Source organism: Lemur catta, chromosome 1 (assembly GCF_020740605.2).
Source record: "Lemur catta isolate mLemCat1 chromosome 1, mLemCat1.pri, whole genome shotgun sequence".
Lineage (NCBI taxonomy): Eukaryota > Metazoa > Chordata > Mammalia > Primates > Lemuridae > Lemur > Lemur catta.
The window spans coordinates 224,221,087-224,245,910 of NC_059128.1; the positions used below are offsets into that span (position 1 = coordinate 224,221,087).

The 24,824-nt window shown below is 31.8% G+C and overlaps 1 protein-coding gene and 1 non-coding gene across 2 annotated transcripts in view; one reads left to right on the forward strand and one right to left on the reverse strand.

The window, feature by feature from the left end:
* Window positions 1-24,824, reverse strand: part of STXBP5L (syntaxin binding protein 5L) — a 313,084-nt gene that overhangs the window by 104,159 nt on the left and 184,101 nt on the right. Inside the window, exons 12-17 of the mRNA XM_045556950.1 lie at window positions 23,361-23,433; window positions 19,620-19,767; window positions 18,335-18,402; window positions 7,634-7,674; window positions 3,961-4,178; window positions 1,181-1,353 (exon numbers count right to left, since the gene is read on the reverse strand). Of these exons, the coding sequence (XP_045412906.1) occupies window positions 1,181-1,353; window positions 3,961-4,178; window positions 7,634-7,674; window positions 18,335-18,402; window positions 19,620-19,767; window positions 23,361-23,433 (721 nt within the window). The remainder of the gene's footprint in view (window positions 1-1,180; window positions 1,354-3,960; window positions 4,179-7,633; window positions 7,675-18,334; window positions 18,403-19,619; window positions 19,768-23,360; window positions 23,434-24,824) is intronic.
* Window positions 3,196-3,328, forward strand: LOC123630911. Its single transcript, XR_006732844.1, has one exon. It is a non-coding gene; the product is annotated as a U6atac minor spliceosomal RNA (small nuclear RNA).

Below are 24,824 nucleotides of genomic sequence, written 5' to 3' on the forward strand. Positions count from 1 at the left end.
CTTCCATTCCTATCTTTTAAATTCCTATCTTAATTTTTAAAAATTTTATAGCAAAATATATAAGTCATTGGAGCTTCACACTGTAATGATGAAGCTTCTTAATAAATCAATCCACAAAATGCTTTCTCAAACTTTGTTGAAATTTTTATTCTTTTTCTGGCTTTTATTTTAAGAGAAATCAATTAAGTGAAGCAAAGATAAAGGTAAGATTAAATATGTAAAATTATAATATTATGAAAGTTTTCCATTAGCTAAAATTTTATGATGATGCTTCATCTTTGTAGATTTTCCTCCCGGTAATACCTGCACATATTTCCTTTTTTCCCCTTGTATTTCACAGGAAAAATTTTCGGAGGAAAAACCAATGATTATAAAACTATGGCAACTACTAATTGTATCAATTTTGTTCCTGAAATCTTGTCTTTAAATTTTCTATAAGAGTGTTCATAAGAAATGAGAAAACTAGCTGTCTAAAGTTCCTTGAGTAGCAGATGCGGATATTTTCATATGTGGCTCTGAGAAATCCCCTGCTTAAGCTTAATTCTCCAACGAGGTAACACTAGAAACATTTGGTTTGATGGTATAGAAACAGTAAGTAGTAATTTATAACCTATTACTAAAAAGCATAAAAACAATTTAAAGTGAATATTACTATGGATTTTTATTAACTTTAGGTTTCATTTGATATAATGCTAAACTTTGTTTAGATAAATCAAAAGAATGTAGTTTATTAACAAATAGCAGTAGCTGTAAGAAAGAAAGAAATATTACTCAATACACTAGCAACCATGAGAGAAATTCTTTTTTCTAATATAAGGCTCTTGTAGTGGACAGTAAACTTGATTTTCTTTTTGATTCCAAGAAGATCACAGAAATTCCATAAACATACTTTTTGAATATCAAGCAAGTGACCAAGTTTTCACCCTGTCAAACTTTCAATTCTATCAAAGCCATATTTTCTTTAAGGTACTTCTGGGAAGGAAATATATGAGTAAATATGAGTAAATAAGTGAAGGATGAAAATATTGTGCTCTCTTCATGGATCTTCAGAGAAAAGACCCCCTCCTGAATTGTAGATCACTTGACAATAAGCAAGAAGATTGATTTTATTTGTCACAGTTTCAAATACTTATATCATTAATATATAAAAACTGTTTTAAAATTTGGTGGCAACTCTTACTTGAGGCATGGGATACTGTCCTTTGTTACTCCTTCACTAGCCACAGTGTTAGTGCTCCCGGAGAGACTACTTGAAGAAGGAAGCTGGGATGAGAGATCTGGAAATGGTGGACTTGTTTCTGGTTCAGGGGTAATAATATCTTCAACATCATATTGAAGTCGTACCTCTAATGACTAAAAAAAAAAAAATCAAGTTTTAATGTAATCTAAATCACAATAATAAATAATCACATTAAAATATCTAATAACTTTTTAGAAATTATTCACAATTTTTTCAGATTAATAAATTCAATTTCAATTTATACCAAAGTTGAGAAGTATCCCAAATTGAATTAAATAGGGAATTATATGAATATTCAATGGCAATCACAAAAATATAAAGTTTCAAAAATTCTTTGGTATTATAAGAAGAATTCTACCATTGGAGATAAAGTTTTTATATAAGTATTTTTTAAGATAAATTAAAAATTATAATTTGATGTATGATAAGATAAAGAAGAAATTGGTTATGGTTATTATAATGAAAGAAATTAAACTGGATGTATGTGGTTATGAGTCTGTGTGGGGGGTGTGTGTTTAGACTGTGAGTGTTTGTGTGTATGAAAAAATCATCATTTGTACCATGCTTTTTAGTTTAAAATTTTTTCATTGCATTTTGCCTTTGCATTAATCCAATAGAAATTTTTCAAAAAAAATTACACAATTTTGCTTGGTTAATTACCTTAGCTCTTGTTTAATTTCATCAGCTTGATCAAAATTACTTAATAAAAACATATGATAATTTATATAGGAATAAAAAGTTGATTCCCAAACCCATAAACTAAAAATGTTTTAAAACTAGGTACTTCATGACTATATTAAATACTTTAAGTAAAACTGATTTTATAAAAAATATTTGCTTTATGATGTAAAAATCAGCATTTTTGAGATTGAAAACAATTGCTTACAAAAAATGTCATTATGGGATGGTGAATATAGCAATATTACCAAAATAATTGTCATAACTGCCTTAAAACTACAAAAAAACTTCTAACTGTGACCATAAAATTACCAGTTACTGAGTGCTTACTACAGTTAGATATTCATTATCATAATGTCTTTAATCATCACAAGAACGCTATGAAATTGGTATTAATATTTCCAATTTACTTTTATTTTCCATTTTTCCACTTTGTTTTACACAGGAAATTATATAGGTGATGAAATTGTATCTTAGCCAGACTCTACTAATGACTAGCAGCAGCCTTGTGAATTGCTCAAAGTCACACAGGTATTCAATGGGAAAGCTAGAATTAAAATCTAGGTTTACCTGACTTCAAACCCTGGGCTTTTAACTAATACATTACAAAACAGTGATGTTACTTTTAGCTGTTGAGGTAAAAACACTTATACACAAGCCTGTAGTAAATACTCTTATCTTCTGGACATGGTAGGGAAGGAAAATTATCTACAGGTACCTTAATAGATTTAATTTATCCCATAAGAGCACCATTATTTTGAATAATCAGAGTATTTCATTTACAAATTAAGATTAGTTGCCCCAAAATTATTTCTATCCCATAAAAAAAGTTGCTATATAGAAAATCATTAAAAATAACTTTATTGGCTGGGTGCGGTGGCTCACGCCTGTAATCCTAGCACTCTGGGAGGCCGAGGCGGGTGGATCACTCGAGGTCAGGAGTTCGAGACCGGCCTGAGCAAGAGTGAGACCCCGTCTCTACTAAAAATAGAAAGAAATGATCTGGCCAACTAAAAATATATATAGAAAAAATTAGCCGGGCATGGTGGCGCATGCCTGTAGTCCCAGCTACTTGGGAGGCTGAGGCAGTAGGATCACTTAAGCCCAGGAGTTTGAGGTTGCTGTGAGCTAGGCTGATGCCACAGCACTCACTCCAACCCGGGCAACAGCGAGACTCTATCTCAAAAAAAATAAAAAAATAAAAAATAATAACTTTATTGTAGTTGAGAAATAATCATTTATGGTAAGTAGTTGGCAAGAAAACAAAAATCAGATAAGTGTTGTATGAAAGGAGAGAAGGTTAGCATTCCCCTTGACAAGGACAAGGATGGAAGAGGCTCTCGGGCCTGTACAACATGCATACAGTTAAGGCATTGCCACCTACTTCGTGGCATCTAACCATGGTTTAAAAAAAAAAAATCAGATAAACTTTTTAAAAATTAATAAAAGTATACAACAAAGCCTGCATTAATTTGACTTATATACATAAAATAAATCAATAAATGTCTATATAAAACCTATACATTTTATAGGTATATATATGGGAATATATAGGCATACATTCCACAATATATACGTATTTCAAACATTATGTACACTATAAATATGTACAATTTTTATTTGTCAATAATAGTAAATAAATTTAAAAAGTAATGCTAAAGTTCTAGTATTGGCAATTAGCACACAAAATAAATTGACTCATTTGGCAGGTAGATGTAACTTGTATAACATCAAAAAGAAAAATGAGAAAAACATGACATGTTTAATTTGTAGCAAGATTAACTTAAAATAATATCTAAGCTCATTTTGACATTGGGGGGAAAATCTCCAAGTTTTGACAAAGAACTATTTTTGTCATTTTAAGTCAAATCATTTTTTAATATATTAAGTAACAATAGTAATTAAAAACCTTATGATTTGTATTTTTGGCCACATACTGCACACTTGATAGCTTAAAATCATACCAAGTAGTAGCCCAAATCTATGTTAATTTTTTTCTTTTAATAACTTTAAGTGTGAAAGTTAAATTTTAAATAACTTACCACTATTTCTGTTGTAACTTCATGTCTGCTGAATTTATAAATTATGACATATGCAGAGACTCCTGATACACAGAATATTCTGCTTTCTGGACACCAGTAAATCATCTGAATGGCAAATGGATCTTCCTCTACAATCTCACATGTTTGTTTTCCTTCTCCTACCTTCTGTTTTTCAAATACTTTTGAAGTTTTTAGCTTGTACAGCATCTGCAGAGTTACTATAAGATATTGAAACATAGCTATCATCTAATATAAACTTAATTCTTATATGTTGTTAAAGCTTTTTCAATATATTTTTTAAACCACAAAAGCAAAACCCAAGTAAATAAAATGAATTATATTTTAATTAGTAAGCATTCAATGTTATGGTCTCATATCAGTACAGTAGCTAGCAGGAGACTATAGAGAAAAATATATATACTATATACCATGGAATATATAGGTGCTTTCTCATGTGATCCTCAGAAAAGTCCCACAAAGTGAGTATTTTTCTCATTACTTATCATTACTTGATGAAAGCATTAGGACTCAGAAAGTTAGGAAATACTGAAAGTAATTTTTTTCCTAGGGGAGACTTCTCAATCCTTTTTAAAATTTCAGCCTTTGATTATTAGATGAGATGATTATGCTATCCCCAAAGGGTTTACTTCTCTCAACAAATTTTTAGACACTCCTTCGGATGAGAAACACATTCTAATTTACTAGTTAGTAATACTGGGAGTCCAATAATCTGTAATTATTTTAGAAGGGATATTTTCTGAGTGCTTCTGTGTCAAGAAAGGGTCAGATAATCTCATAAATTTTGGGTTTGTGAACTGTTTTCAAGAATATTTACTTAGAGGAATATTTTTCCATTTGAGAATCATGATGATAATAACTTCCCTATATAAAAGCTTTGATTCTACAAAAGATCCTTGAGAAAAGTTTCAAGAATCAGGAGTCCCGCCAAAAGTGCATAATCTGAATCTAATCATGAGAAACATTAGTCAAACCCAGGCTGAAGGAGATTCTAATAAAATAACCTCCCTGAACTCCTTAAAAATGTCAGTGTCATGAAATAAGGATTCAGGAACTATTCCAGATTTTTTTTAAACTCAAAAGATATGATGACTAAATGCAACAAATGATTCTAGATTTTCTTTTGTTATAAAGGGTGCTATTGGGAAAATTGGAGAAAGCTGAATAAGATGTGGAGATTAGATTATAGTGTTATAGGAATGTTAATCTCCTGGTTTTGATAACTATACTTTGGTTATGTAAGAGAATGCCCTTGTTTGTAGGAAATGCACATTGAAGTATTTAGGGGTATATAGTGCTAGAGGAGCATGGTCTACAACTTTACTCTCAAATGGTTACAGAAAAGCTATACATATATATGTACACATGTGTGAGAGAATACATGGAAGGAAGAAAGAGTAAGAGGGAGAGTAAGAGAGGTGGAGGGAGAAGAAGGGGAACAAAAGTAATATACACTGACATTTGGGGAATTTGGCAGAAAGGTATACAACACTTCATAGTTCTAGTCCTGTTTTTGCAATTTTTTTTTATAAGCCTGAAGTTACGTCAAACTAAAATAGTTTTTAAAATAGGTAAAACTTGTACTGGGTGCTATAGCATGGCTTCTAAGGCCAGAGGGATATCATTCTCATGATTATTATTGTTATATGACCACAGTGAGATGATATTGCAGACATAATTATGGCCCCAAATTAGCTGACTTTGGGTTAATCAACAAAGATTATTCTTAATGAGCCTGACCTAATCAGGTGAATCTTTTAAAAGAGGGACTGGGGCCCTCCCTGCAGGTAAAGAGACACTCTCTCTTCCTGGCCTTGAAGCAGCAAGCTACCATGATTTCTAAATGTGCAAGAAAATGAAGCCTGCCAACAACCACATGAGCTTGGAAGAGAACCTTGAGCCTCAGATGAAACTGTAGCCTCAGCTAACACCTTGACTACAATTTTGTAAAACCTTGAGCAAAGGACCCAGCTAAAGTGTAATCAGATTCCTGGTAAATAGAAATGGTGAGATAGTAAATGGGTGTTGTTTCAGGCTGTTAAATTGTGGCAATGTATTACTTAGCAATAGAAAACTAAAACACATAATAATATAAACTCAATTATTCAAATTCACCTCACTTCTTGTGTTAGTGTTTCACAAAATTAGCAAAGTAAGTGATATTTTTTCAGTGACATCCATTAAGTTGAAGCTATGCCCTTATAATTGATTACAATATAGATATTAAACATGCTGTAATTCATTGCAATATTCTGAATGTGATAAAATATTTTCTTTAAAATGAATTTCTTAAAATATTATGCATGCTTAAGGGCCGTATGTACTCTAATAATTAGTGTGAAAGTGTCCTGTCATATTTCAAAAGCTAAGGAATGACTTTGAGGTGGTGGGGAAGGAGCAATGACATTACTATGCAACTGATTTTGTCCGGGAACAAACTCAACATGAAAAGATTCAACTCTTCTCAAGACTCTATTGCCCTTTGGAGTTTCCCTTTACGCACTTGCTCTTTACTTACTGTGTGAGGTGAGGAAGGGGCCTCAGAACACACAGCTTTTAATCTTTTCCTCTTGTTGATGGTTTGTTTGATTGCTGAGGGACTCTACCTTATGGGGTATGAGTATCATCAATATTTAACCTTTTTCCTCTGATACTCTGTTTATTACAGTCTTCCTTAAAAGCTCTTCACTTCTATAGCTTCAAATATTACTTTTATGCTGCTTCTTCATGAGTTTCCATTCCTAACTATTCTCCTTACCTGCTGGATATTTTCTTTTGAATTTTCTGGTGTTACTACAAAATTCAAACTTCCAAAGCTCTCTTGTATTCCTTATTTCCAAAAGAGCTACCTACATCTTCCTGGTTACTCATCCTCAGATTGCTAACTTGTTCTTCTCTTCTTACTCCTGACTGTCAAAATCTTAACTATCTTCTAAAGCTCACATTAAATATGACCCCATCAAAATACTCTTCCTGGATCTACCTGGTCCAAATAAAGTCTCCCCCATTGCTTATAACAAATAGAATTTGGGGCACTACATTTAGAGTTATTATCATATGGTTTGCTCTGGAGTTACATGTGTACATTCCTGTATCTTTTCCAATGACTATAAGTTTTCCGAAGGGTATATATGAGTATAATGAAGTCTTGGGCATCTTTGCATGGACTTCACTGTTGAACAGAATATCTTATTTATTACTTAATTATCAAGAATTTAAAAATAATTTTTATATTTATCAAATAATTTCTTTTGATCTTCACAGGACTTAGTAGATGAGTGGGGAAGAAAAGTGAAGACTAGAGGGTAAAAGCACTTGGCCAAGACCACACAGGTAGGAGGTGAAGGAAATTCCTTGAACAGAGTTAATTCAACAGAGTTCGGTTCTTTTTCCAATGCACCATACCTCTTGTAGATATAATTGGTTGCTACCAAAGAGTGACTTAGTCTTATTTGTTTTATATCATAGAAGAAAAGTACAGTAAATACTTTAAATTCATCTAACAATATAGGAAATGGATTTTTGTAACACAGCCATTTATATATGCTAAAAATATATCTGAAATGTTAATTGCCCAAACTAAAACCTGGTGGATGGCTACAAGCAAATGTTAACCAAGTGGTTTCTGTTATACAGGGAGAAACTTGAAACTTACTTGCAGAAGCATCCCAAAATTTTATTGATCCATCTGCATGACTAGATAAGAAACAAATTAGCATTAATTAAGGTATATTAAATAAAAAATCATAATCACTCCAAATGTATGAAAACATGACTGTTGTTAAACTTTTGATTAAAAGATGCCATTATAGTGAAAACTAATATGTAAGCCATTTATAAGCTCAAAACGTTTTATTTTTTAAATATACTAAAATCTAAATATTATTAATAGAAAAAGAACAATTCCTTAGATTTTATGGTAAGAAGATTATGTATATAATAGAGAGCAATGAAAAATGGCCTGTGGAAAATGAATATTTTATGTAAATGAAAAGACAACTGACAGAATTCTAATATTAATATAAGCATGAAATGATTATCACAGTAAAATTAAAGTTTCATAATATAAAAGTAAATCCCTAAACCTATCTAGGTTTATCATTATTTGTTAATAAATAATTTAATGTCAATTCTATAAAAACTCATCTAGAAAATAGAAGAGGCTAGAATACTTTGCAACACAGCTGATGAGGTCAGCATTATGCTGACACCAAAACCAGAAAAAAATGATATATCCCTTATGAGAAAATATTAGCAAAGAAAACCAAGTAATATATAGAAAGGATAATACATCATGACTAAGTGGGGCTTGTGTCAGGAATGATAGCCAGTTAAACATTAAAAAAAAAAATCAACCACCATATTGTAATTCACCATACTGACTGTGGTGTTATATATATTGGTTTTTATCCATGGTTCCTATGGAGTTTCATAACTTCCATAGTCCTTGTTATAATGTTGGGACACTTTAGCCCTCAGAAGAAGGCCTCAGAAGATAGAATTTCTCTCTCTTACCTTCTCCTGGCCTCTTTTCACCTGCCCAAGGCAGGACGCTAATCAGATTGTGGGTCAAAAGATCCTCATTCCAGAAATGGTCTTGCCCCATACCCTGGAAGAAGGAATGCTACACAGAAGCCAGGAAGAATCTAAACAGACAGGCCTTGCTAGGTTTAGACCATGCACTTTTTGTCCAGTCACTTTTCTACATGTTTGTCAATCATGCCTATGTAATGAAGCCTCCATAAAAACCCAAGAGGACTGGGCTTGGAGAGCTTCTGGACAGATACCTGAACTCGTGGACATTCCTAGAGGGTGGCGTGTTCAGGGATGGCATGGAAGCTCTGTGCTTCTTCCCCCATACCTTGCCCTATGCATCTCTTCATCTGTATCCTTTGTAATATCCATTATAATAAACCAGCAAATGCAAGTGTTTCCCTGAATTCTGTGAGCCACTCCAGCAAATTAATCAAACCCAAAGAGGGAGGGGGTATGGGAACCCCAACTTAAAGCCAGTCAGTCAGAAGTCTCAGAGGCTTAGAACTTCTGGGGTATCTGGGGAGGAGGAGGTGTCTTGGTAACTGAGCCCTCACCCTGTGGGATCTGACACTATTTTGGGGCAGATAGTGTCAGAATTGAATTAAAGGACACATAGTTGGTGTCTGTTGCTTGGTGTATGGGGAAAAACTCCACATTTGTCACAGAAGTCATCCTCTGTGTTGATTGCTGTGGAATGTAGAGGAAAGCATGGTGTGAGGAGTGATTTTCCCAAAGCACTGAGAGATTAAAAGAGAAAAACCACGTGGTTATCTCAATAGATGCAGAAAAAACATTTGACAAAAATATACTATCCATTCAGGAAAAAAACCCCAAAAAACCTCTCAATAAACTAGCAACAGAAGAAACTTCTTTAACTTCATATAGGGCACCTAGGAACAACCTACACATATCACCTAACACTGTGGTCCCCAACCCCTGGGCTGCAGGCATTTACTGTCCATGGCTAGTTAGGAACTGGGCTGCACAACAGGAAGCAAGTGGCAGTGGCAGGTGAGTGAGTGAAGCTTCATCTGTATTTACAGTCATTGTCTCCCATCCCCTCCAAATGGGACCATCTAGTTGCAGGAAAAGAAGCTCAGGGCTTCCACTGATTCTGTGTTATGATGAGTTTTATAATTATTTCATTATATATTACAGTGCAATAATAATAGAAATAAATTTCACAATAAATGTAAAGCACTTGAATCATCCCTAAAGGATTCCCACACCCCAATCTGTGGAAAAATTGTCTTCCATGAAACCGGTCCCTGGTTTCATGGTTGAGAACCACTGGTAACATACATAATGGTTAAAGATGGAATGTTTTCCCCCTAACATCAGGAACAAAGCAAAATTTGTTCCCTCTTACCATTCTTATTCAACATTATATTGGAGATGTTAACCACTGCAATACAGAAGAAAAATAAATAAAAGGCATACAGACTGAAAAGGAAGAAAAAAAAATTGTTTCTATTTGCAGATCACGTAATTGGCTACGTAGAAAATCCCAATGATACTATAAAAAGGGTACTGGAACTCATAAAAGAGTTTAGCAAGATTGTGACATACAATGTCAATGTACAAAAATCAATTATATTTCTATTTAATGGAAAGAAACATTTTGAAATTGAAATTACAAAACAGTACCATTTACAATAGTACTCAAAAGAAATATTCAGATATAAGCTAATACAATTTGTGGTAGATCTGTATGCTGAAAATTATGTTGATTAAAAAAATGAAATGCATTAATAAAAGGAGAGATATAATGTATTTTGGATAATTGTATGACTTACTAGATATTGGCTTCCCCAAATTACATGTAGATTCAATGTAATCTCAAAATACAGCAAAATTATTTTTGTAGAAATAAACTGATTCTAAAATTTATATAGAAAGGTGAAGGGCCTAGAATAGCAAAAGCAATTATGAAAAATGAAAACAAAGTTGGAGAACTCAAACTACATAAGCCTCACCCTAAAACTGCAGTAAATTTATTGTGCTACTGGTGAAATACAGACACATATATCAATGAAACATAGTAGAGTCCAGAAATAGACTCACATTTATATGGTCAACTGATTTTTTTTGAGAGTGAGGAAGTCACTAATTGAATGGCTGACTTTACTTTGTTAACAGTTACATACTAAATTCAACCATTGTGAGTGTACAGTTTGATAATTTTTAGTAAGTTTATATAGTTGTCACACCAACAATATCATTTAGTTTTAGAACATTTCCGTCACCCCAAAAAGTTACCTCATGCCAATATGCAACCCTCTTTCACATCCCCAGTAGATCCCTACTGATCTACTTCTTGCCTGTATAGTTTCATTTTTTCTTAGAATTTTTATATAAGTGGGACCTACATAATATTTATTCTTTTTTGTCTACGTCTTTCACTTAGCATAACATTTTTGAGGATAATCTTTGTTGTCACATGTATCAGTAGTTTGTTCCTTTTTATTGCTGAATAGTATTCCATTGTATGTATACATCCCATTTATCTATTCACCTGTTGACAAACATTTGGATTTTTTTCAGTTTTTGGCTATATGAATGACTTTGTTCATGTACTCTAATTATATATCTATAGATACTTTAAAAATGCTTTTACTGAAAAATCCTAAAGGATGTTGGTCTGAGGTTCTATATACCCTAACAATATTTAATTCTATTTTGCTTTTTATCATGTAATATATATGAAAAGAACAATACATAACATAAATTTAATATATAGGATATAATTGTATTGAAACCACTCAACCAAAGAACATTCCTATTAACTTTCATCTACAGCTATATTCTTATTGATTCCATCTCCCCTGCCTCCTTTGTTACCAGAAGTAATCACTATCCTGAATTTTTTATCATCCTGCTGCTTTTAATATTATCACATTGTGTATGTATAAACATTATTTACTTTTGCTGCTTTTAAAAACTTTATAATAATGGTTTCTTGCATTTTTCCATATCAAATTATAAAATTCATCCATACTGTTGCTTGTAGCTGTATTTCATTCATTTTCATTGCTACATTTAATTCATAATCATCCCTTATATGATTATACCACAACTTTGATCTTTTTTGGTCATTGGGCAAAATGGTTGGGTCTTTTACTTTTCTTTCCTTTCCTTTTCTTTTGCTATTATAAATAATGCAGCTATGGAGAATCTTGTACATGTCTTTTATTATTTATGTATGTGTAAGAGTAGAATTGGTAGGTCACGGGGTATGAAAATATTCAAATTTATAAGATAATTCTAAACTGTTCCAAAATTTACAAATTTATACTCCCATTTTACAATACAGAAGAATTGTCATTGATTTAAATCCCTTCCAACACTTGTTACTAACAAATTTCTAAATTTTTTGTCAGTATATCTTGAATGTAAACTGGTATCTCATTATGGTTTTAACTTGCATTTCCCTAATTGTTAATTAGGTCAAACAATACAAGCTTTCTCTTCTGTCAAAGGTCCCATTCAAGTCTGTTGTCCATTTTTCAATTGGGTTGATTGCCTTTTTATTATTGATTTGAAGTTGTTTATATACTCTGGATACAATTTTGTTGGCTATGTAGGTTACAAATATCTTCTTCCAGTTTGTTGCTTGCTTTTTCATTTTCTGTTTTTTTCACATTTCTATTAATACATTACTTATATTTCTTGAGTCATTTCTTTTAAAAAAATTTTAAGTTCTAATAATTATGGGTACATAATAGTTGTACATATTTATTGGGTACATGTGATGTTTTGATACAGGCATACAATGTGTAATAATCAAATCAGGGTAATTGGGGTATCCATCACCTCAAGCATTTATCATTTCTTTATGGTGATGTATTCCAAAAATATAAAGCTAATTATATTTTCTAAATATTCTGTGTTCTTACTAATTTTTTCTATTAATTGAGAAGAGAGATTTCTGTTCAAACAGAATTTTTGTTTTGTCAATTTCTCCTTGTATTTCTGTAATTTTGAAGACATTGTTGAATACAAATTTAAAATCGTTATATCTTCCTTTTAAACTGAAACTTTTATTGTGATAAGTAATCTACTCTATCTGTGGGAATATTTTGGCTATAAAGTCTATTTTATCTGATTTTACCTTGGCTTCACTAAATATCTCTTTGTTAGTATTTACAGTATGTTTTTTTAATCCTTATACACTGAAATTTACTGAATACATATGTATTAAAAATGTGTTTTTAAACTGCACAGACTTGTATTTTTTTCAACGCAGAGTTCCAAAGTTTATTTTAGCAGGAAAATTTTAGCCCATATATATTTAATATAACTATTTATATAGTCTGCTTAAATGCATTATTTTATTTGGTACTTTATAATAGTTCCCTTACTGAAATATATTTCTTTTTCTCTATATTCTCACTTCTTTTGAAGATATTTTTTATTGTGGCCAAATTCACACAAAATTTACCATTTTAAAGTATACAATTCAGAGGTATTTATTACATTTATAATGCTGTACACACCTCTACCCAGAAGATTTTCATCATTTTGAGAGGAAATTCTATAGCCATGAAGCATCACTCCCTTCACTCTCCTCTTCCAGTCTCTGGTAAATACTAATCTACTTATTGTCTCTAAGGATTTGCCTATTCTGAATATTTCATATAAGTGGAATTATATGGCCTTTTACTGGTTCTTTTACCTAGCATAATGTTTTCAAAGTTCATCCACTTTGTAGCATATATAAGAAATTCATTACTTTTTATGGCAGAATAATATTTATTGTATGGGTATAGAATTTGTCTATTCATCAGTGGATGGGCACTTGGACTGTTTCCACCTTTTGGCTATTGAGAATAGTGCTGCTATGAACATTCATGTACAACTTTTTGTTTAAACACCTACTTTCAATTATTTGGGGTATATACTTAAGAGTGAAATTGCTGGGTCCTATGGTAATTCTGTTTAATTTTTTAAGGAACTGCCAAACTGCTTTCCACAGAAGCTGCACCATTTTACATTCACACCAGCAATGTAGGAGGTTTCCAATTTCTTCACATTCTCTCCATACTTCTTATTTTCCATTTCTAAAATTGTAGCTGCCCTAGTCAGTATGAAGTGGTATATATTATTTTGGTTTGAAATGCATTTCCCTAATGACTAATGATGTTGAGCATCTTTTCATGTGCTTGTTAGCTATTTGAACATCTATTTTGGAAAAACATCTACAAAAGTCCTTTGTCTATTTTTTTTTAATTGGGATATTTGCCTTTTTGTTGTTGACCTCTAAGAGGTTTTTAATTTTTCATATTTTGGATAGCAAACCTTTACCAGATATATGATTTGAAATATTTTCACTCATTCGGGTTTATCTTTTCACCTGACAAAAACCAGTTTATCTATTTTTTTCTTTTGTTGCTTATGCTTTTGGTATAATATCTAAGAAACTATTGCAAAAATCAAGGTCATGAAAGCTTATCCCTTTGTTTTCTTCTTTGAGTTTTATAGTCTTAGCTGTAAATTTCATTCTTTGATTCAATATAAGTTAACTTTTGTATATGGTGTGATGTAGGGGTCCACATTTGTTCTTTGGCATGTGAATATCCAGTTCTTCCAGTATCATTTGTTGAAAAGATGATTCATGTGGTCTTGGTTCCCTTGTCAAAAATCAATTAGCCATAGATGTATAGTTTTATTTCAGGACTTGCAATTCTGTTCCATTGAATTATATCTCTAACCTTATGTCAGTACTATACAGTACTATACTATACTTACTTAATATTGTTGATAGGTTTTAGAAACTGACTTTAAGTGAAACAATGTATAAGGAAACAAATTTTTTCTCACAAACTTTATAACGAAATAATGTTATCTGAGGACCTACTGTACATCATTTCACTTAAGGTTGCAGTTTCCAAGAACCTATGGACGTTAACTGAGGACTTACCATACTGTTTTGATTACTATAGCTATATAGGAAGTTTTGCAATTGGGAATTATGAGTCCTCCAATTTGGTATTTTTCAAAATTATTTTGACTATTTGGGATTCCTTATAATTCTGTATGAATATTAGGATAAGCTTTTTCATTTCTGCAAAAAAAAAAAAAAAGGCCACTGGGATTTTGATAGGAATTGCAGTGAATATGTAGACTGCTTTGGGGATATTGCCATCTTAACAATTTAAGTCTTCCATTTCATGAACACAGGATGTCATTTCATTTATTTATGCCTTATTTAATTTCTTTCAGCAATGTTTTGTAGTTTCTAGTGTACAAGTCTTTCATTTCTTTGGTTAAATTTATTCCCACGTATTTTATTCTTTTTGATTCTATTGTTTCTTTGCAGATTTTTAATTGTTAGTATATAGAAACACAACTGATTTTGTGTCAATATTGTATCCTATAACTTTGCAGACTTCATTTATTAGTTTCAAATTGTTTCTCAGCAGATTCTTTTTGACCTTCTATGTAAAAAATTATGTCATCTGCAAACAGGGATAGTTTTACTTCTTCGTTTCTATTGCGGATGCCTTTTATTTTTTTCTTCTAGCCTCACTTCTCGGGCTAGAATTTCCAGTACAATATGAAACAGGAGTAGGAAAAGCAGGCATCCTTGTATGGATCTTAATCTCAAGGGGAAAGTTTTCAGTCTTTTTCCATCGAGTATAATGTTAGCTTTGAGTTTTGAAAAATACCCTTTACCAGGTTAAGCAAGTTCCATTCTTCTCCTAGTTTTCTGAGTGTTGTTGTGGTAGTTGTTTTAAATCATTAACAGGTGTTCAATTTTTCAAATGCTTTTTTTCCATAAATTGAGATAATTAGGTGTTTTTCTTTTATCCTACTAATATGTGTATTACTTTGATTTTATGTTGAAATATTCTTGCATTCCTAGGATAAATCTCACTTATAAATCAAGATTTATAATTCTTTCCACACACATAATCATGTTCATCAGTAACAATAGTTTTATATCTTCCTTTCTAATCTTTATATTTTCCTTTTTTGCCCTACTGAACTGGAGAGGTCTACAAGTTTAATGTTGAATATGAGGGATAAGAGAAGGAATCCTTGTCTGTTTCTCTATGTATGGGACCAAACTTCAAATATTTTAAATATTTCATGAATAATTGCAATATTTGCTGTTGGGTTGTTTTTTTTTTAAAAAAAATAGAAGCCCTTTTTCAGACTACAGAACTACTTTTCTATTTCTAGCTTGCTAGGAGATTTTTATCATAAATAGATGTTAAATGTATCAAATTCTCATTTAATTATATGATCATGAGATTTTTCAAATTTATTTACTTAGTGCGGTTAATTATATTGATTGTTTTTTGAGTATTAAACCAGTATTGCATTCCTGAGATAAAATCTACTTTGTTCTGAGGCAGTACCCTTTTTTAAATATCACTAAATTCTATTGCTTCACATTTTATGTAGGGTTTTACACGCATATTCATGAAGGAGATTACTTACAAATTTCCTTTCTTGTGATGTGCTTGTCAGGTTTTGGTATCAAAAATATGGTGACCTCATAAAGAGTTGGGAAATGTTTCCTCTTTCTATTCTCAGAAAGATTTTGTGAAAAATTGATGGTAGTCTTTTTTAAATATTTAGTTGCATTCCCCATAAGGATATTTGTGTCCAGAGTTGTCTTTGTAGAAGGTTTTAAATTGTGATTCACTTCCTTTAATAGATATATAATTATTCACATTTTCCATTTCTTCTAGTGCCAGTTTTGTAGGCTCTTTTTTTTCCCATTAATTTCTTATAATTAATAGCATGTTGGCCATAAATACCTTTGAATTATTGATAAAATTTTAGTGATATTCTCTTTTTATTCATGATATTAAATTTTTTTCTATTTTTCTTGATTAATCTTCCAAAATCTTCACCAAGTTTATTATTTTTCTTCATAAACCCACTTCAGTTTTGTTGATCTTTGCTATGGTACATTTGCTTTATTTTCTTTTTCTTTCTTTTTTTTTAGCACAATTGCATTACTGGGAAAACTTTCTATTTCATCAATTTCTGTTCTTGGCATTCTTTTCTGTTTCTATCTTTCTTTCTTTTTTTACATTTTTGTGATTACTTTAACATTCTTTTTAATGTCATAAGATAGCTAATTAGATAACTGAATTTTAGTTTTTCTTATCAACATACACAATTAAGAGCATAAGTTTACCTCTAAACATAGGTTTAGATGCATCTAAATGTAATGATACATTGTATTTTCACTATCTTTCAGTTTGAGATATTTAAAAGGTTTCTATTGTAATTTCTTCATTATCCCCTAAATTGTTTGATTTCTAAAAATTGTGAATTTTCTTTATATATTTTTGTGATTGGTTTCTACTTCAATTCTACTGTGGTCAGAAAACATTTTATATATAATTACTATCCTTTGACATTTATTAACACTTGTATTATGGCCCAGCCTAGGGTCAGTTTTGGTGTGTATCCTATGTGCACCTAAAAAGAATGTACATTCTTGAGTTGTAGAGTATAATGTTCTAATCCTATCAGTGAAGTCAGATTTATTAATCATGTTCACATCTTTATTATTACGGATTTTTTCTCTGATTTTTAAATCAGTAGTAGAGAAAGGTTTATAATAATTTCTATTATTTATAGAAGATTTATATTCTTTTCTATCAAATTTTACATTGTATATTTTGAGGCTCTGTCCTTAAAATCCTAGTGGATTCACCATTTTATTATTTTGAAATAGTACCTTTTACCTTTAGTAATGCTTCTTGCTTTAACATTTACTGTGATTGGCAGAATTCTAAGATGTCTCCCAAGATTCCTATATCCTAGTGTAATGTTCTGTGTAATCTCCAAGACCATGAATATGATAGGAAAGATATCACTCCCATGATAAGGTTAGGTTATATTGACTTGCAGATGATAATTTAGTCTGGATAATCTCTTGATTTCAGTCTCATGGTAGCCTAGCACAGATCTTAGTCATGTAGTACCAGATGACTGACCTAGAGAACTGTGAGCCAATAAATGGGTAAAGGTTTTCTATCTTGATATGCTTCCCCTTTCCCCATCCCTTGGCTAAAGAGAACTAGCTTTTGTTGAGATTTTTTTGTCTGTTCTCATTCATAGTTCTATGTTACTAGCTTATTCAGCTCCGATTCTGGGATATATGAGGAAGAAAGAAAACCTAAGGAACTGATCACAATGTTGTTTTTGGGGTCTTTGGGGCCCTAGCCAGTCTGATGCTCTCCACACTTCCCAGTCATTTTATGTTTGTCTTACATATAATATCCAGGGTTTTTTACTTGTACTTAGTGAGAAGAACAAGGAAAAGTACCTCTATTCTATCTTCCTATAGCAGATCCCTTATTATATTTTAAATCTCATATTTATCTTTAGCTATGTCTCTCTTTTCATTCCTAATATTAGGACATGAAGTGAGTTGCTATACAAAGCAGTGATATTTCTGGTGCTGTACTTTAAATAAATATCTACCTGATGGTGATATAGAGCAGTGATTCCTGGATTTAGTAGGAATCAATAGATGTTGGTAAGGGCCATTCTAAAGTTAATATTCTATTATTTCCACATGAAGACTTCTCTGACTAAACTCTCATGATTCCCCCCTTTTGACTTTCTCTTGGTAATATAATTTATATTTATATTTTTTGTTATTATTCTCTTTCCAGTGGTTTGACTCTGTCTTCCACCAAGATTACCATCTTTGGATAGAATTTGTTTTATAATTTTATTTTTATCTAAACTGTTAGCCTACATAGAGCAGAATTATGGAAAAGCATCATGACTCAGTAAACATCATTTTGTTGATGAACTGGTAACTCACAAAATACATTCCACTTACCCGGTGATAATAATTTCAGGATATGTTTGTGCCCCAATGTTCCAAGCTCCTCCACTGATTGGCCACTCCTAAATAGATTATCCAGGGAGAATATATACATTTTATTTTTTTAGTTTGAATGACTTTGAAATTTAGAATGAAATATTTTAAAATAATGATAAAAGGTTCACTTAAAATTAAATAGCTGTAAAATAATCAAGGATGAAGTCTGTAGCTATTTTTAATTCTTTCATTGAACAAACACCTCTAAATGTATCATTCCATCTCCTTTAAAAATAGAGTTTACCATTCATATAGACAAATAAAAGTATTTTTTTTTTTTTGAGATAGGGTCTCACTCTGTCACCCAAGCTAGGGTGTAGTGTTGCAATCATAGCTCATTATTACCTTGAACACTTGAGCTCAAGCAATCCTCCCACCTCAGCCTCCCAAGTAGCTAGGACTACAGGCATGCACCATCACAGTTGGCTAATTTTTTAAAAATCTGTGTACAAATGGGGTCTTGCTACGTTGCCCAGGGTGGCCGTGAACTCCTAGCCTCAAGTGAGCCTCGTGTCTTGGCCCTCCAAAGTGTTAGGATTACAGGTGTGAGCCACTGTGCCCAGCCAGAAGTATTTTTAACTCTACAAATACAGTATTGCTACATGTGTCACACAGTCTGTGTACCGTCAAACTATGGTGGTGCCATTTAACACAGACTCTATGCAAGTAGTGCCTCTTAGAGTTGTCCATCTCAATGGCCCTGGGCAAATAACAGAAATAATAGATGGTCTGTTACAATTGCAGATATATGAGTCTTGTAGTAAACATATCAGAAAGGAATTCTAGAATGCTGTTTAAAAAATGACTTTTAATAATTATGTCCCTTAAACCATTAATTAATAAATGCTAAGAAGAAATGACTTGATTTTCTTAACATATAATCCTCCATGACTCTTAATTTTCTTAACATATAATCCTCCAACTAAAATAATTAAAGGTTACATTTTATGATTCAAATGTGTTTGTTTACATATACATTTAGTACATAAATTTACATGATAGATAAGTATATCTTAGGATATAGTTAGTGTATAAGAAATTTATATTTCTGTAGACTTAAAGCTATGTAGCAATTAGGAAATTTGAATTTTAGAAGTTATATCTTTAACAGATGTTAGCCTATGACTTCAAAAAAATTTAGTTCAACTCCTCTTATACAGAAAGTCAAAAAATAAAGTAACAGGAAAAAGTATGATCATGTGATACAAATACAAGAAAAGTTATTTATAATTTCTGCTTTTACCTTATTACTATATCCTTGTTTTTTATGCTTGACTCCTATAGAATAGAGTACTAGAATCAAATCCGCAGGGCAGTCAGCAAAGTATGCTGTGCATGTAACTGGTGATTCATGAATGTCCATAGGATATGGATTTTCAAAGATCGGAAAACTAATAGATAAAGATAATGTATTAATGTAATTTTGCAAAGATAAAAAAAATGAAATATTTTGATAATGTAAACCCTAAAATGTTTCTAAATATTAATTATAAATTTCACTTAATTGTTTTTAAGCACCATAGAACAAAGATCATATGAACAAGAATACTTGGCACACTTATAACTTTGACTCAAACAGTACAAAAGCAATTTATGTAACCAAAACGTTTGTACCCACATAATATTCTGAAATTAAAAAAATAAAAATAAAACAGTTATTTATAAAACATAATATTAGTACTTGCAGAATTTTACTTAAATTCATTTTCTTCCCATAATTCCAACATTCCACAGTGATACTGCTTTGCTAATATGGATACGATAAATTATATTAAATTGAAATTATGCAACAAGTTGACTTACTAGTCAATTTGTTAAAAATTATATCAACTAAATACTTTATGTACATCTTTAAATATTTATATACTTATAAATATTAGTCAATTTTGACATGTTTTTCAAAGGAAGTGCTGTGGTTTGGATGTTTGCCCCTCTAAACCTCACACTGAAATTTGACCTCAGTGCTGGAGGTGGAGCCTAAAGGGAAGTGTTTGGATTATGGGAATGGATCCCTCATGAATAGATTAATGCCCTCCCTCAGGGGTGAGTTCTCACTCTTGGTTACTCTGAGAGCTGGCTTGGCACTTCCCCCTTATCTTTCTTTCTTTCTGTCTCTCCATGTGATATCTGCACATGCTGGCTTCCCTTCACCTCCTGCCATGAGTGGAAGCAGCCTGAGACCCTTACCAGATACAGATGCTCAACCTTGGACTTTCTAGCCATCATAATTCTAGCAGAATCATAAGCCAAATACACCTTTTTCCTTTATAAATTACCCAGTCTCAGGTATTCCCTTATAGCAACATAAAACAGGCTAAGACAGGGAGGCAATATATAGGCAATTTTTAATTTTTTTGCAGGTGTCATTGGAAAAAAGTATGTTGTGTATAGTATGTGTGTGTGTGATTGTGTATATTTTGAAGATCATTTCCTGTGTAAACTAGAAGACATAATTGGAATGAAGATTTATGGATGCAACAAATTTCATTTCCTCAAGCCTACTATAACCTTAAAAAACATGAATATAGTATCAAATTAAAAATCTTGTAGCTATTTAGGACTTCATACATACTGGGCACTCCACTAGGAGGAAATAAATATTATTCCATGCTACATCTGTTCTGGTCTGTGTGATCACATTACTTCTAATACAATGGGTTTTGGGAGGGTGAGTAGTGGGTGTTAAAAATAATGTTCTCACATTAGGAGTTAGGAATTTAGTCCAATCTCTAGAGAATGGAGGGGGGGTGTTGGCTGAGATTCTCTTTCTACCAAACTGAAATCTTGCAGATGGTATCCCATATAAAAATAATTGCATGTGTAAAATCAGGTGCAAAGGAGCAAGCCAAGTTTAGTAAATGACAAGTAAGTTAAACCAGAAGGATCAGAGATTCCCTGTGTCAGAGTAGAAATTATTAACATTTCTGAGATTAAAGAGTTAAAAGTAAGATGAATGGATCACCTTGAAGACCAGATCTACAACCTGTGATTTGATAATAGCAAGGGTAACAATGATAGGCTCCTGACAAGGTGAACAATATAGTGAAAACGTTTGGGAAAAATTATTTTAGTATATTGGCAAACAGTAGGCAAAAAAGATATTGAAGGGAGAAACAAGAACAAAAATTTACAATAGGACTTTAGATGTAAAATGTAAACTAGTTGTTCTTAAAATAGAAATGAAGATATAAATCCAAGAAACTAAGAAGAGGAAATACTTGTAAGCCCTAATACTTGCTTTCATGTTGAGGATTAAATGGGAAAAAAAGAAAAAGAGAAAAAAACTTGAAAAGGATTCCAAAGTTACAACTTGTTTAACATTCAACATAGCTGAGAGAATACTATTTGGAGGGAAAGAGAATATGTTCAGTTTCTGACATATTAAATTTCATAAAATAGCCAATGAAATGGTACTGTCACATAGATCTTAATACATGGTGCTAAAGAATATAAATGTTAAGATAAAAACTTGCTAACAAATGTTAATTCACACAGTTACATAAGGTAATGAAAAGCACACAAATAAATGCATAAAATGTTAATGTTTATGTTGAATAAATTTTATAATAAAAACATAATGAAAAAATAAATGTATATGCTGAAGAAAGTAGTTATTAAAAGTATAGTAGATGTCAGACAATTAAAGAAGGTACGAAGAAACAACAAATATGATGCAGAAAGAAAAGCTGAGTACCAAAGAGATCAGAGGAGTACATTTTAAATAAGACCTATATTAGAACTTCTTAGAGGAAGAATCATAAATCTTTATATGTATACAAAATTTAATCAAGTTTAACGTTTATAAATAGGGCAGCTAGTCAGAATTCAAAGTTAGGATGATTTTATGGACCACATGCTACCTCCCCTTGAAAATACTGAGAGATTATATGCTGCAAATTATCATTAAGAAGAACTCTGGTCCTTACATTTACAAACTACATGGAAAGTAGAATTCAGATTGTAATTTATTCAACAAAAATTTATTCAGAGCCTACTCCATGTGGGGACACAGTCCCTCCTTCATAGTGACTCCAGCTTAATAGGGAAGCAATCTTTAAGTAACAAGAAATGGAAATTGACACAAATGCATCTGTGTCAAAAGCTAGGAAAGGAGGAATGTGGAGGCTATCAGAGTCCATATCAAGATATTTGACCAAATTATATAGGTAATGAAAGATTTTTTTTAATGAAGAAGTGATATCTGGTTTGAAATTCTTACAGATAAGATGTTAATAAAGAGAAAAAGGGAGGGAAGATTAATCCAGATAGAGGAGAGAGAATGAGCAAAATTCTGATGCAAACAGAGGGGGCTAAGAGAAGATTAGTGGGTCTAGAATTTATAATGAGGGAAAATTAGTTTCATGCTATCATCATTCATAATGAAAGTGTGTAGCAAGAAGACAGTGTCCATCAATTTCAAGTCTACTTTTACTGTCAGTGTAAAGGAGTGAAGAGCACCGCTGTAACAGCAGTATTCCCTATTTGTTTCAATTGCCTCCAACATAATGAAAAAGTAAAAAAAATAAAAGAAGGTCCTCATCTTCTCTGCCACCGAAATCCTGGTCTTCTGTATTATCTGTAGTAGTTCAATAATACTTTTATCATGTGTCATTTTCCTTTAGTCAATAGACTAGCAGATGGCCAGTTATTATATTGTACATGGTTTCATAACAATTCCTTTTGCTTAAGAACACAGCAGAAATGAAATCCATTTTATATGTCCTGAGTCTACAAATGCTTCTGTCCAAACATCAGGTGCTGCCTTTAAGACATCTTACATTTTCTCAGTGTTACCCAAACTCTCCAGGTTTAGTTTTCATCATTGAACAAGCTGCATTTCTATAATTCTAGCAAAACAATATTCAAATAAAGAATATTTATTATCTAAACAATACCAATGCCAATTATCTAAAGTTTGCTTCTGCATTTTAATTATATCAAATAGAGTTTTTAAATTTTGTTGATCTGTACATGGATAACTTACTTGCTTTGTGTCAGGTCAACGACAATGAGATCTTTCTCCAGAAGTACTACAACAGCATAGGGTTCTTGAAATTCTACAAGTAAAAACAAAAAATTGAAAAGTTTTCACATTATATATTTTATAAAATCACCAAAATTTCATTTCCTTTATCTCCTGAACAAATGTGATTTCAATGATTTGATAAGGTCAAACTAGGAGCCAAAAGAAGAAGTAACAAAGAGCACTTTAAAAGAATAAATATATGTTGTATTTCTCAAATTTAATGTTAAGAGCACTACAGAGAACAAGGAAAAAATGAGAAGTTGCACTGTATAGAGTTAGATATATCTCAATAATCATGGGGTTGTAAGTAAGTAGTGGACTATGTGAAGAGAATGAGTCTGTCACTTAATCTCATAAACATTTATTCTATTCTTCCATAACCATAGTATTTTAGATCTGATTTCATGCCTATAATGATATGTACTGAGGAAATAGTAGTTCCGCTTCTTTGGGATATGATGCATGTTCATCTCCCTATAAGAACAAAACTGCTTATACTAAAAAGTTTATTTTCAATTTAACGTGATTTAAAATGCACTTATAGATGGCCTACTATGTGCCTAGGAGTATATACCTCAAGAAAGCAGAATATGAGAATATGCTAAGATTTCCAAGTTCCAAAAATTTAACCCACTCTCTTCCCCCTTCTTCCTCCCTCCCTCCCTCCCTTCCTTTCCCTTCCTTCTTTCTTTCTTTCTTCCAATATGTTACAGAAACTGTTTTAAGAACAAAGGAAATATGGAGAACAAGGCTGACAAGGTACTCATTCTCATGGCGTTTATATTCAAGGGATGTTTACAAACCGTGAACAAGCAAATAAGAATTCAGAAAGTAATGTGAACTATGAAAAAATAGGGTATGGCATAAAAATGATTTGTTGTTGGAGGAGAAGGTGGGCTAATTTAGAATGGTCAAGGAAGACATTGTTTTCCAACTACAATAAAGAATTATTTTATTTATTTATTTTTATTTCAGCTCAAAAAAAATAAAAATAAATAAAATTAACAAACAAACAAACAAACAAAAAGAATTAATGAGGGAAAGCCACAGTGAAAGAGTTATTCTGAATTTAAGGGAAAGATATTTATAAAAACATTTTACATATATGATATTAAGTTTTCAGTAGCTAGAGAAGATATTACTATTTTTCCATTTTACAGAGAAAATGGAGGTACAAAGAAATTAAGAGATTGGCACAAGATTACACAAGTAGTATGTGATAGAGCTGAAAATTCAACCCAGGCTTCCTGACTCTAAATTCTACTTTGTTTTCATTATACCAGCAGTTTCTACTAGCTAGTTTGAGAGGTATTTAATCCTAAACCCAACAATCAGTTTGTAGGAATTTTGTCCAGAGGATTCAAGTCTTGAGTGGGAAACTGAACTACAGGTATAGATGGCCTTCACAGTCCCTCCAGTCCT